This window comes from Solanum stenotomum, chromosome 11 (genome assembly GCF_019186545.1).
Source record: "Solanum stenotomum isolate F172 chromosome 11, ASM1918654v1, whole genome shotgun sequence".
In the NCBI taxonomy this organism is placed as follows: domain Eukaryota; kingdom Viridiplantae; phylum Streptophyta; class Magnoliopsida; order Solanales; family Solanaceae; genus Solanum; species Solanum stenotomum.
The window spans coordinates 54,428,799-54,444,087 of record NC_064292.1 but is presented as its reverse complement, the minus strand read 5'-3'; the positions used below and the strand labels follow the sequence as shown (position 1 = coordinate 54,444,087).

Here is a 15,289-nt window from a genome sequence, read left to right as displayed (position 1 = left end):
ATATAGAGATAATTATGGCATGTATTTCATGTTATAATTTGTGTTCTGCGTGGTATCTCACGTGTATTATGTCATGTAGGATATGTGTTTACTTGTTTAACTTTAGATACGAATTTAATTAATATTTATTTGTGCACACCCAAAATTGAAGAGGTAAATGTTAGCTGAAATCAAATTAAGAGCCTGTTTGGATTGATTTTAAAAAGTAGATTTTAAATCAAAAATAAAAAGTCAAACTTAAATAACTTTTAAGTCAAAAAATAAAAAGTAGGGGGGACTACTTTTGACTTTTGACTTATTTTAAGTCGTTTTTTACTTATTTTAAGTTATTTTTAACCTTGCCAAACACTTACTAATGTTTACTTTAAGTCATTTTTTTTACTTATTCTAAGTTATTTTTATATTTGTCAAGCACAGAAGAAGTTAAAAACTGACTTAAAAGTAGGTTTGACCAAATCTTAAGTCAATCTAAATGGCACATTTATGCATTATGTCTTGAATGTACTTATGTTCTAATTGATTAATTCCATTAAAATTTTCTTCTCTTGGAAGACTATCCCCCAACTTTCCTACCCCGTTATCATTAATTTAGCTTCACACCGTGTAAAACCTAGCTAAGTATTTTAGAGAAGGGCGTTTTTAATTGAGAATTTACTCAAATTCGAGACTTTTTATCAATGATAAACGAATTTTATTTATCTCATCACATTCTAATTAGTGATAACGGAATGTAAAGGCAGATAGGGATCTCATAAGGCATGTTAGGGAACGATTTCTTCTGGTAATGTTTTTTCAACCGAGTTCATCGCATCAGACTTACTTATTGTGATTTACATCTAGTTCCTATGTAGTTTTGTAGTTATTACACATGAACGAATTTATTCAATGCGTATCTGAAGTTAAAATAGCGGCTACAAATTTTTATGAGATCCAAAACAAAATCTTTTCTATAGAAGTTTCGTTCGTGTAGATATCTACCTTTTGATTACTATAAAGAACATGTACTATAAAAAAAATTATATATTTTTTTATTAAAAAAAACTAATTATTATAGTTAAATGTTATGAGTATCTAAGTTAAGTCCTTAAAGAAACTTTTATCTCGTCGGATTAATATTTATCTGATGAACTCTCCTTGTTTTAGCTTAAATTAACTTTCCTAAAAGGAGATTAATGATATTAATTGAGCAATTTATGAATATTAAGTGTATATATATATATATATATATATATATATATATAAATAAAGTAAATATGAAGAAGTGTAACCATTCCCTTTAAATCTGTGATCAAAGTCTATTTTTTGTGTTAATTATAAAAATGAGTATTTTGTCATGATTTAAGCTCATGAGACTTATAGTTCGTTTTGAATTAAGGCTCACATAAATTTTTCATTGAAAATGTGTACCATGTAAATTTACTTATGACTTCTAAAACTTTTTACTTTCTTCTCTCATTTCGATATGAGATTAATCTAAGATATCATATCCATTTTATTATCAGAAGCTTGTAATTAACTTAGAAATTCAACAATCCTAATTGACCCGCCCTGAACATCACTGGTTCACTTTTGGTTGTTAATTCTACTTATATTTAATTTGGCCATTCAATTATTTTGTCAAATACTAGAAGTTTGGGGTAGTTGGTTTTGTGGCTTAAACATTTGACTAAATTCACCTAATATTATGAGTTAGGACAACTAGCATAGGGACCAACATAAGAATATTTAGTATTGTCAAACTATGAAAGAAAATTAAACTATTACTCTCTCGTTTTAAAATATTTATCGTTCTTAATAAAAGTATTTATTTCAAATTACTTGTTATTTAAAAATGTAAAGTAAAATTAATTATTTTTTCCTACTTTACCAATAGGCCTTAAAGACTACAAATATTTCAATTATGACTCATAAATAGAGTATTCCGTGAAGACAAATATCTATTATAATTAATAGTATTTTTTAAAGAAATGTGTAATTAAAAAATATACATTTTTTCAACCATATTTTACGTCTAGAATTAGTAGGATTTTATCTCCATAAAGAGAACTCAACATTAAAATAGGCTTTTCTTGATTTTGTCAACCTCAACATTAATGTGTATTAATCTACTTATAAATATTGGTATTTTTAAAACAAAATTAAGTAGTCATTTATATCTCTTTCTGCTTCAAATTCATCCATTTTTTGTTTCATTTAATTACTTGGAGCACCAATTAAATGAGATCTCTAAGAAAATAAAATACAAAAAAATAAAAAAATAACCGTGTGATTAAGATTATTAAATTTCTTTTGATGAGAAGGGGGTTTAAGCAACAGTTCAACATATTCATTTAAATATAAAACATAAATAAAAATATAAAAATTCAATAATATTTGATAAGAAAATTATGATTAGTTGTAAGACGAATATATTTAGTTTAGTTTAAATTCTATATTCAGTTTTATTAAAAAGTGTGCGAAAGTTGTAAAAGACAGATAATATGAACGGAAAAGAATAATTACCATGGGAAAGGGACTTTAATTTTTTTTTGTCACTATTAAAAAACGGAATTTGTTGGTTTCGAAGCCAGTTCTTGGTTTTGTAACAAACTAATTTGTGATTATTATGCATATTAATTACAGATAATGCCATATTTAAGAGGTTAAGATTAGCGTGATTAGCATGGTCATCGGTGGAAGCAGATTCAAAATTTAAATTGTACGTAGGTTCCATCTTTTAAGAATCTTAGCAATGAATCTATTATATTTTTAAAGTCACGGGTCACAATTTTAATAAGTTTTAATACATAAACTAATTCTATAAAGAAATGATAAATATCTATAATTGAACGTTTATATCAAACTAATTCAACTTATTTTGAATTTCACTTTTTAGTAAGTTTTATTTTTATAGGTACCATATAGAAACCCCACCCCCACCTTGAAAAAGACAAAATAAAAATAAAAAGAATGGACCCTTACAAGAATTAAAAATAATAAGAAAACTCAAATTTGCTAAATATGAAAAAAATTATACAATTCAATTGACAAAAATTGATAATCAAGAAGAGCATTTTTAAACTATTTAACACAAATTGATAATCATATAAAAAAGGAAAATCATCAAATGACGATATAAAAAACATTTTTTCTTCAAAAATTGAATTAAGTTACGAAAATTTGCAATCACGAACAAGAATTTTATACTGTTTAATATTTCATTAAATAAAAGAAATCAATTATTAGGGATGGTTTATAATCTGTTAAAATGACTAGAGACTAAATTTCATTGATATTGACTATAAATTCTAGGTAAATCTATCATTATTTCAAATAGTTTTCGAGCAAAATTCATTCTTTTTCGTTAAACCTGGAGCAATTGTTAGTAGGAATGACATTTTAAAATTACTTCGTTAACGTGGAGGATATTTTTAAGCTACGTAGTTCGAATAATATACAAGGCTCTCATTTTGAATAATTCAAAATTATTGGTAACGTCATTAACTCTTTTCAACTTCTATACCAAATATAGGTCATATGAGTCTCTTTCTGACGTTCAATTTTCAGAAAAGTCAAACTCTATAGGTTATAATTAGGTCAAGAAACTTTGTTGTCATTCTCCTTAGTTAAAAAAAAAAATCGAAAAGTGGCCCCTATTGATATAACGCATCTCTTAAGAAAACTTTGATTAAAATTAAAATAACTATTTTTAGTATGAGGATCAAATAATATGAAACAAAAGGAGTATTTTCATTGTCTAGTGACTTTAATATGAAATTACTTTTTATAGAAGTATTCAAAAAGTGAATATAAAATGCACTTTTGTTGCTAGAATTCTGAGGGATCAAAAGTGCTAAAATAAAAAAGTTATGATGAAGATGTGGACGTTTTTATATTTTTTGGGATCACAATTAAAAGGACCACTCGTGACTTTTAATTAAACTTATTATGATCCATAATAAAATAAAATAAAAAATTTAGAACCTTTTTGTGTTGCAAAGTTTTCACACAAGAAAAGAATTATGAAATGTTTTACAAAGGTTAATCTGTTCAAGCTTTAGAGAATAGAGTTATTAGATACCTATACTTGTAAAATAAAATTGGTATTCTGCAAAATTAGTTGAGGTGCACATAAGATAGACCCGAGACCACGATTATAAGGGTAAAAAGGGAAAAACAACCGATATTTGTGTTGTGCAAATGTACATGAAAATGAATAAATATAATATTACTCACAATTGAAATAAAGAAATTACCCACTTTTAACACCAATAGTGGAAAATATATTTACNTGAAGATGTGGACGTTTTTATATTTTTTGGGATCACAATTAAAAGGACCACTCGTGACTTTTAATTAAACTTATTATGATCCATAATAAAATAAAATAAAAAATTTAGAACCTTTTTGTGTTGCAAAGTTTTCACACAAGAAAAGAATTATGAAATGTTTTACAAAGGTTAATCTGTTCAAGCTTTAGAGAATAGAGTTATTAGATACCTATACTTGTAAAATAAAATTGGTATTCCACAAAATTAATTGAGGTGCACATAAGATAGACCCGAGACCACAATTATAAGGGTAAAAAGGGAAAAACAACCGATATTTGTGTTGTGCAAATGTACATGAAAATGAATAAATATAATGTTACTCACAATTGAAATAAAGAAATTACTCACTTTTAACACCAATACTGGAAAATATATTTACTTGTGTCACATAAGGTAAATATAGGCAAAATTTTATGATAAACATTAATCGGTAATTTGGTAGAAGAATCTTTACGTTGTCAATGTATATACATATTTATCAGTTATCACTATCCAAAACTCATTAATGAAATCACATTGAATATGTTGTTGTTGAATGACCATTTTATCATTGATAAGGTCCTTCTAAACGAAGATAATCATACATTACTCCCTGAAAGGGGTTAGTAGCTATTGCTTGTGTAAGAAAAATTGTGTTTGTTCCATTTACAAGTAGATTGCCCTTTACTTCGATACTATAAAGAAAATATAATCCATGAATACCATGTCTCGCGATTGCATTATCTCCCCCTATTTTTCCTGTCGTAAAATGAGGTTCAACAACGTTTTCATCGTTGAAACGAACCTTATAGAGAAAGAAAAACAACAACGATTAGTCAACTTTTCATGTATCATTTAAACATAAACAAAAAGAATTGGAAAATTAGCTTGATTGAAATGAAACATACTTGTAGTTCAGCTCTTTGAGCTGCTGCAAGAGCCATTTGGAGAGTGTAATTTGATGCATTGTCAATAATTTCAAGGTTAAATATGATTTTCCATGTGGTAGATATATAGGTCTTGTTTCCTATGTTCCTGTACAAGGAAGTGACATCGTTATTCAACAATAATAACAACAAATTCAGTATAATCCTGATGTCTTGTATTTTTATTTTTTTTTGTATTTAGCTTATGGTTAGAGAATGATGCGTATATATGTGTATGTCAATACATACATACTATGCAATGATGGGTAATTTAAAAAAAACAAAAAAAAATAAGTGGCACACTGGAACACTAAGCTCACACTATGCGCGGAGGCTGTATTCACGGCTTGTTCACATGACGGCACCTCTTACCGCTACGCCAAATCTCCCCTTTGTTACAAAATGTTTAGGGATTGGCGACTAACCCATTCAGTGACTTTGAGACTAGAAGTTCCCAAATTGAGACTATAGGGTAAATTCAATATAACAGAATCAAATAAAACGAAAAAACAGAGGTTAATTCACAAAAAAGTAAAATGGCAGTCTGACACACTAAGTTCACACTAAGTTCCCACTATGCATGGGATCAGGGAAGGGAAACAACTTGAACTCGTGACCTCTTGGTCACACGACAACACCACTTACCGACGCACCAAATTAAATCTCCCCTTACTTACAAAAATGAAATTAACTTCAAAAACAAGAATTATAGGAAACTCTAGGGAGTATAATACATACCTAGTAACATGAGCAAAAAACCAATCTTTTGAATAATTGCTAGTCCCAACATTGTAGACAAGATCATTTTCAGGATATAAAACACTATATTGTTCCCACAAACCATATTGTCTAAATCTGCAAACCAAAAATAAAGTGAATGAACTACAATATTTTCAGTATAACAAGAAAATATTCAAAATAGCCATTGAACATTTTTCGATCATACATTGATTCAAAATTGTTTTGGTATACGTGCACGTTAAATTCTGGAGGTGGCGTTGGAACAAAGAACTCAGCAGCTGTTCGATCTGGTACACCGATTTCCCAAAGTGTAGCTCCATTTCTTGGAGGATTATAAACCAAACTCCCTAATTCAATACTAGAACCTGCATTTCGATACACATGAAAATTCAAAAGAAAACGAAAATGAGTTCATAAGAGCATCGAACTTAACAAATATGAGTGGTACAATAGTCTCATTCTAAACAAACATCGAATCAACAACATATCCAGTGTGATCCCATAAGTAGTGGAGTCTGGAGCTAAACTTTGAATTAACAAATAACATAAGGGCTAAGTAAGAAATCGAAACCTGGAGTAACTTGTACATCAAAAGTGTATTTGTAATCCCCAATTATTCCTAGGACGGTTGCATACAAGTTATATGTACCGGATATGACATTTTCTATGGTGAAATTCCCCATAGCATTTGTTTTAGTCCAAAACTGATAACCCTGAAAACAAAACGAAATAAAGTTACTATATTAATAATCTATATAATTAAAAAAATTCTTTAAATAATTTTATGAATCATGCAACTTTACTTTGTTTTCTCTTTGCCAAGATCCAACATCTCCTAGTGGTGCTAACCCTATATAACCCTTGGATGCGGGTATTAAAGTCGTAGTGCTGAAAATACAAATTATAGATGTTAAATATTAGTGAAATTTTATTTAATTACACGGGATAATACACAAGTATCCTAGACTATGACCGAAATTTTAGAAACATATTTTAACTAAACTAAGGTCATATTTCCTCCGAACTCATTTGTTTTGTAAATTTATACACCTTTTGGCTTACATAAGCACAAACCAAGACTCCACGTAGTTGAGGCGTGTGTGAGATGTTTGGATGCCACGTAAATCAAAAAAGTGTACAAAATTACAAAAAAAAAAAATGGGTTCAAGATATAAACACTAGACATAACTACCTGTCGTTAACAAGAAGTTGGCCTCGAATAATTCCTCTTTGATTAGATTTGATGTACTCTTCCGAAACTGGAAAATCATAAGGCCAGTTTGCAACTTCTTGATTCATCTGTAAATTCGACGTGGAACGTAAAAAGAATAACACATTTTTCTATCTTTAGAAACTATTTAACTTTAAAATGTTCATTTTATCCTGAGAAGATTTATAGTCAGACAAACATCTATAACTTGTTTTAGACTATAAGTTTTCAAAAGTTTTTTTTTTTCTTTCTTGAATTCCGTGTCAAGTCAAACAACATCACGTAAATTGAGATGGCAGGAGTAGCAAATAGTAAAAGATTAAATCATTACCCTTCTCTTAGCATCATCCCAGAGTATGGTGGGATTGTCCATAGCTGAAGAATTTGAGTTAAGATAGAGAAATACAGGGCCAATAACTTTTTTCCATGGCTCTCCTTGTTGAAATTTGATAACAAGATCATCTCCAGCAAAATGTCTACTTACAAATATCTGAGATTATGAAGAAATATTCAATAACAACTACTACTATTACTAGTACGTCTGAGTTTCAAACAAGTCGTATATAATTAATTCAAATGTACTTACAGATAGCACAGTTGGACCAACATGTGAAGTGAGATCTTGTTTGTAAGGTCCTCCAGTACGAAATTCATCATTCGGAATTATCATCCAAAATCCTACTGGAGGATTAGTGGAACTCACCCATCCATGAACTCTATCGTCTTTGTTATCAGTTGCATAAAAGTATTTGTCATCCACCTACAAATTTGTAGATTTAAAAACTTGTGACTTCCTAGTAAGTCACATGTTCGAGCTATGGAAACAGACTCTTGCAGAAACAGACACTTGTGGTACGACCCTTCTCTGACCATGTGCATAGCAGGAGCTTAGTAAATCGAGCTGCACTTACTGTTATTAATTTTATATAGCTTGCACTTCTCTATTTAGGACGAAGGACAACATGTTCGTATGATAAACAACTTCAATCTCCTCCTTAACATAGGTATTGCTGAAGATATAATTAAGTAAATAAAAGCGTCTCATATAACATATTAAGCTTTTAGATGATCTGGTCACACGTTCAACAAATACATGGTTTAGAATACGATGGATTTTACCTCTCCTTTTAGATCTAGATTAGTTGGATTTGTCAAAAGAACAGCTTCTTTGTAGTCGAGCACCTTCCCCGTCTCTCGATCCACTGGCATTGGCATGATCCTCTGCCTCTCGTCCGAGATAGCCATGTAATCAAACCTATAAATGCAGCAACATATGCAGTGTATTTTCACTGGTGGAGTCTTGGGAGGGTAGAGTGTACGCAGACCTTACCCCTACCTCGTGAAGATAGAGAGGTTGTTGCCCTCGGTTCAAAAACAAATGTACATCTTAAGTTAATGATGAAAAAAATTCAGACTAGTACATGTCCTGTTGAAGCTTGAAGACAACTCTTAAATTTTCGATATATACAAGAGGCCATCCTTCCAAACGCTCAACGATAGCATACGTATAAAATCCAGGTGTGTCTTGTAACATCACAAACCTGAAAATTCATCGATTTAGCATACGTATACAAGATTGAAATTTCTGAAGAAAAAATATGAAAAAATTGAACTTTTATAGTACGCTTCACCTTAAGTCACTGTTTAATGGAAGTTCATCAGATTGAGAAGCATTCCATGTACTTTTAAACGAAATTTCTGCCTGGTTTTCGGTATCCATAATGACCTCGAAACTATTTCCCAAGAACCTGGATTTTACGCGAAAAATGGACTTATATATAATTTTGGATGATCGAATTTCATGTATCTTAATTTGTGACTAGAAGGTAAAGATTACTTTTTTCGAGCTCTTTTAGATGTTGTACGATTCCAAAAAATATCCCAATACCTGAAAAATGTCATTGGTTAAGCCAAACAAGTTGAAACAGAGGGAATAAGATGTTTATAGGTTATATACCCTCTATTTTTTTCAACATTTTGAGTAGCGAGTAAGTTGTTGACTCCACCATATGATATGCTCATAACGACACCATATGGTATTGATAATGTAACATTGACAATGCCATTGCTCATCGTCACCTAAAGAGAGACGACATAGGATAAACACGCGACAAGATGAAAAAAATCATGGATCAAAGTACAACAATTAAACATGATGTACAATTAGACATGTACCGGCTAGTTTAGGTAGGTAAACAAAATGATGAATAGTTAGAGGTATAAATTTACTTGGTTAGTTTGTATATCCAATCTAACGATCGGCGTTTCTATCAATCTTCGCCTGTTTTCAGAACAATAAACAGCAAATCAGTGTGCAAATCTTCATAGAGATTATATTACTCTTGCTATCAGCTTAAAAGAACTAAAATGCAGAAAATACCCTGTTTTAGATTTATACAAGGAGAAATATCTCACATAATCAAAATCCAAACTTTTGTGATATCTCAACTTTATTCAGACATGTTCTTTACATCAAATCAATGAATATATGACGAGTGTATTCTACAGGGATGTACCTTGGCTCTAATACCAAGTAAGAATAAAATAGGTTGATTTATGACCTGCATTTTAGCTTATTTCAATCTAATCAATTTAAATTGAAGTAACTTTTGGATGTGTAATAATCCGCCCATTTATTAATTTGTTGATGAGTAAGTTATATGGATCAACTTACTCGCACCTCAATTATATCTTCAGATATATTCACTACCAAGTACATTGCTACCTCTTACGATAGTGTTCAGCTCAACTTTTAAGCATATTAAGAATTTACTCAACTATCCACTCGATATCTACTATCTATACACCTCATCATACTTGTTACCACAATTGGATTTTCCCACTAAATCACACTAAGTTGTGAAAGAACTTTATTATAACACGTTAAAATACACTGATAAATTAAGAATTAAATAAAAGAAATAGAGACTTACCCATCAACTACCAACAACAATGTAAAAGCAACCATAGTAAACTCCACAACATATAGTAAGCTTAGTTGCATATTCTTCCCCATGTTCTGCATTTTCACAATATAAATATTAATTGAGTAAGATAAATTAATTAATTAAATAAATATGGTACATCTGTTAATTTGATGTAAATATAAGGTACGAATAATAATTTACTTAATTCATCTACTATGGTTGCTGAAGCCATTAAATTAATTAAATGTCACAACATGAGTTGCTAAAATTAGGAGTTAGTCACGGACGTATGTAGCATAAGGACAGAAAATGTAGTTAATTATGTTCCAACTCTTTTGACTTATACCTATATATAATTATTTAAACAAATGAAATTAGTTGTAATTATTTAAATAGTAAAGTACAATATTGTACATAACGAAATTTTGTGGGGTTCTATTAGACAAGTTCAATTTTAGTTAGGGTTCTTAGAGATTACTCTATCATAAACTCTAGTTCAGGTATAAAGAAAAGGTAATATGTTTTCATGAAGAAGCATCTCGAATATTCCGTAAATTCTTGAAATATTCATTAAGAGATCAAGATATAATTCATTAATATGCCTATGAATTATGTGAAATAAAATAAATTTGCCCTTATTTTTTTAGGAGAGGAAGCTTAGAATTCAATGATATCATGTGTTACACAAATAAGGTCTAAGGATTTAAAATTCTAAAGAGAGGGTAAATTTGAATTTTTCACAAAATTCAAAGGCAAATATGATCATTTCTCATAGTTCAAGAACAAATATGACTCTTTCAACAATCACCGTCTCTCTCCGTCACTACTATCATCATCACCTCCATCATCATCCCACCATAGAAGGAAATGTATTGTAAACGACTTTAACATGCAATATAAAATACTATTTTAATGTAAATGTATAACCTCACAAAAGTCAAAGGAAATAAGAAAAAAAAGGGTGATTGACGATAGATAGTGACACGAAAAGATAAAAGATGAATAAAATAATCCTATAGCGCCCAACAAAATGAAAAAAGAAAAAAAAAACACAAACAAAATACCTCTTTGTGGATTTTTTGTTTCTTTGTTTCTTCAAAGTCTCATATGTTTCTCTTGTGGCAAAAAAATTGGGAGAGACAATTTCTCATACGTTTATATAATAATATCATATCATTTATTTAAAAGAGACTATAGAAGGAAAACTACATCTAACCAAAAGAAAAAAAAAAGGAAAACTACTAATTAAGTAAATTTTAAAGGTAAATATATTGTGATTTATATATATGATTTTTGCACGTATCTATGAGGAAGAAAATTAATCATTAAGCTATCGTAGCAAAAGTCATCTATTTTATAATCAAGATGCTAAATCTTTCTTTTTTCTTCAATTAGAATTATACCTTCCTTATTTGTCCTGCATTTTAAAAGGTATATATATATATACTCATTCGGGTCCATTTTAGTTGTCATGCTTATTAAAAAAAATGTTATTTTAAAATAATTGTTATTTTAGAAAATTCAAATATAATTAATTATTTGTTTCCTCCTTTACTCTAGAGATTGATATTATTAAATAATGTGGTGAAAAAAGATAGTAGTATAAATTTAAGCAAAGAGTAATCAAGGATAATTTAGTCAAATTACTAGTATTTTTAAAAAGGGCGTACATGGGAAAATATGACAAGTACAATGAATTGAAGGAAGTACTTTTGTTGTAGAGTTTTTTTTATACCTTATATATGTGTATTTCAATTTAATTCTAACTAATGGTGTATCCAATTATAAAAGGTATCTTTCAAATTAGTTATCAGTGTTCCCAAGTTAAACTCTTTCTTTATATTACACCTATTTTCTAAATAGGTAGTCAATTTTTATATTATACTATATTGTTTTCAAATGAAGAAAGAAGTAAGAAACAATTTTTTAATATTTTTGGTAGTTGAGTAGTAGGTTGGCTTGCAAGTTTCGAATGGTAAATTAGCTAACAATTTGTTGGGACATGTTTTAGGCCTTTTTCTTTTGCTTTCAGTTTTAGTTATATTACTTTTTTTTACTTTATTAAAATGTTGCATCAATTTAATTATCTCAAGTGATTTACTATTGTCCTTCTCCTCAACAAATTAATCAAGTTTAAATATTTCTAATGGATCTTATCGTTTTTACTTTTAAATATAATGTCTATAACCAAAAACAAAGAGATAATGAATCGAAAATAATAATTTTTTTATTACTAATGAGGTCCTTCAAAACGAAGATAATCATACATTACACCTTGAAATGGACTAAGAGCCAGTATTTGTGTAAGAAAAATTGTGTTTGCTCCATTGACAAGCAATTTTCCTTGTATTCCAATGCTATAAATCCAATATAATCCATGAATTCCATGTCTTGCAATCGCATTACTTCCCCCTATATGTCCTGTTGTAAAATGAGGCGTTTGTGCTTTCTCATCGTTGACACGAACCTTTAAGGAAAAAATAGATCTATGTAAGTCATATCGAATAAAATTCATCTAGTCACGTTAGCCTAGTTATGACAAATACACATGTTTTGTTTGCACTATTCAAAAATGTTGTCATGCTCCTATCAGATTCTCCAAAACTACATAACTTTTGAAGATTCCGATACAAACGAGATAGCAATAATATTTTTGAAGAGTCCGAGCAATATAACATATATTTGAAATAATAAATAAATCAAGTAATTAAAAAGGGTATATAAATACATACTTGTAGTTCAGCTTGTGAAGCTGCAGCAAGAGCCAATTGGAGAGTGTAATTTGAGACATTACTAACATTGGCAAGGTTAAATATAATTTTCCATGTAGTAGCTTTATATGTGTTGTTTCCTATTTTCCTGGAAAAAAGATCCACCAAATTTTNATATATAACAACAATTTACTATAGCAATAAAACATATCGAAGCAAATGTCATTATTATAAAGAGATTTGACTGTATAAACGAGTTTACCTAGTAACATGAGCATAAAACCAATCTCTTGAATATTTGCTAGTCTCAACATTGTAGACAAGATCAATTTTAGGATACAAAACACTATATTGTTTCCACAAACCATATTGTTTAAATCTGCAAACCAAAATAGATTAAATAAACAACAATTATTTTACAATTTATTTAAAATATTTATAAAATATATAACAAGTAAATTTTTGGAACTTACCTTGATTCAGAATTATTTTTGTATTTGTGAACTTTGAATTGTGGAGGTGGATTTGGAATAAAAAATTCAGCAGCAGTTCTATCTGGTACACCAATTTCCCAAATTGTAGCTCCATTTCTTGGAGGATTATACAACAACACACCTAATTCAATATTTGAACCTATATATAGGTACACAAAAAAAAAATTAAAAAAAAGATTAGAAAATATTGTTTAGAATTAGGAAAAAATAACAAGTGAGTAATTAAGTAAGAAAGTAAAATTAACCTGGAGTAACATTTACAATTGAAGTGTATTTGTAATCTCCAAGAACTCCTGGGACTGTTGCATACAAGTTATATGTACCGAATATGACCTTTTCTATGATGAAGTTTCCATTACCGTGGGTTTTTGTCCAAAATTGATAACCCTGGAGATTATAAAACGAAATGAAATTTAAAAGATTAATAAACCTATATTATTAAAATATTCTTCAATTTTTTTTATAAATAATATAATTAATTAACCTTACTTTGTTTTCTCTTTGCCAAGATCCAGCTTCTCCTAGTGGTGCCAATCCTATATAAGCATTGGATGCTGGCACAATATGTTTACTGATAAACCTTATAAAACAAAAACACAAAAATAAATAATCAATCAACTATGCTTCAATCTCAAATTAATTAAATCAAATATATGAATCATTTATGCTTCAATCTCAAATTAATTAAATCAAATATATGAATCATTTATTCTGATATTAAGTATTCTACATATAGATAATTACCTTTAATCTCAATTAGTCAGGACTCGTCTTACTATAGATATGTGTATGGCTATAGATTATGTCAAAAGAATTCTAGGTCTTATCGACACACCTCATATTATGGATATTGGCTATATATTATACAAATCAACCTAGTATGGCTAAGGTTAGAGTGCATGTAGACTTTGAGGCTAATTAAAGATCAAAGTGTTAGTAACCTTTTGGGATCACGTACCACATTTTTACCAAACGATAGATATTATCAAGGATCAAAACGAATAAAGGTATGTATTATAAAGTTCATTTTGATAATTTTCCCATCAAATGATATATAACCAAATCAAGATCAGATAGGACGGCCATCAAGAGGCCGAAGCAGAACTATCATAGGAAAGCATGTCCCCGCTAGCTATATTTATAGGGAAAAAGATGTACCTGTCATTAACAAATAGCTTGCCACTAACAGTTCCTCTTTGATTAGATTTGATGTAGTCTTTTGAAACTGGAAATTCATAAGGCCAACTTGCAGCTTCTTGATTCATCTGAAAATTTGGTTAATGTGATTTGGCACAAAGTTTACGAAATATGTATAATGCATTAAAATGTGACGTCCATGACTGAACGCAAACCTCTAAAGAAAGAGTCCACATTATACCTTAAGCAAATCCCACATCCGAATGAGAGGAAAAGAAAAGATAGTTAGGAACCTTGTTATAAAAATGAGTGCAGAATCAACTGTTGAGACTATCTTTTGGGTCAAAATCAAAGGGACAAATCTATGTGGGACTAGGCCCAAAAAGGACCATACCTGAATAGTTGGACCAAGATCGTTACATATGTAACCATGTCGTGTTTAATGTTGAGGTTAAAAAGAGTACTAATTATAGATAGTCGATTTTTTTATTAAAAAATGGACCAGAAAGAAAAGTAAGACACGTAAACTGAAATCAATACATACTCTTTTCTTTGCATCCTTCCAAAGTATAGAAGGATTTGCCTTGGCTGCAGCATTTGAATTTAGATACACAAAAACAGGACCAATAACTTTTTTCCATGGTTCTCCTTGTCCAAATCTAATTGCTAAATCCTCTCCAGCATAATGTGTACTCACAAATATCTTGCAATTAAAAATAAATAAATAAATTAATAACAAGTTTCATATCATATAATATAATATAATTGATTAATTAATTAATGACTTACACTAAGTACAGTTGGACCAACATGTGTAGTAAGGTCTTGTCTAAAAGGTCCTCCAGTACGATATT

General features: G+C 29.4%; 2 protein-coding genes across 2 annotated transcripts in view; one reads left to right on the top strand and one right to left on the bottom strand.

Moving 5' to 3' along the window:
- Positions 1-15,289, top strand: part of LOC125843862 (uncharacterized) — a 573,332-nt gene that overhangs the window by 306,155 nt on the left and 251,888 nt on the right. The gene's annotated exons all lie outside the window — the stretch shown is intronic.
- LOC125843870 (probable rhamnogalacturonate lyase B) lies at positions 4,845-11,247 on the bottom strand. The gene is made up of 17 exons (XM_049523094.1): positions 11,158-11,247; positions 10,100-10,185; positions 9,396-9,447; positions 9,124-9,245; positions 9,004-9,054; positions 8,798-8,914; positions 8,588-8,707; positions 8,286-8,421; positions 7,753-7,926; positions 7,498-7,656; positions 7,149-7,255; positions 6,760-6,844; positions 6,528-6,669; positions 6,162-6,321; positions 5,954-6,070; positions 5,198-5,324; positions 4,845-5,094 (listed from the first exon to the last, which is right to left on the bottom strand). Exons 2-17 carry the CDS (start codon positions 10,180-10,182, stop codon positions 4,858-4,860), a joined length of 1,989 nt encoding a protein of 662 aa, XP_049379051.1. The 5' UTR covers positions 10,183-10,185; positions 11,158-11,247; the 3' UTR covers positions 4,845-4,857.

Excerpts from the sequence above, each read along its gene's own strand:
- LOC125843870 (XM_049523094.1), bottom strand. The coding sequence starts at position 10,182 with ATGGGGAAGAATATGCAACTAAGCTTACTATATGTTGTGGAGTTTACT. Across the intron at positions 8,915-9,003 it reads TCTAAAAGAGCTCGAAAAAA|GTTCTTGGGAAATAGTTTCG; the intron begins GTAATCTTTACC and ends CGTAAAATCCAG. Across the intron at positions 6,071-6,161 it reads CAAAACAATTTTGAATCAAT|ATTTAGACAATATGGTTTGT; the intron begins GTATGATCGAAA and ends TTTGGTTTGCAG.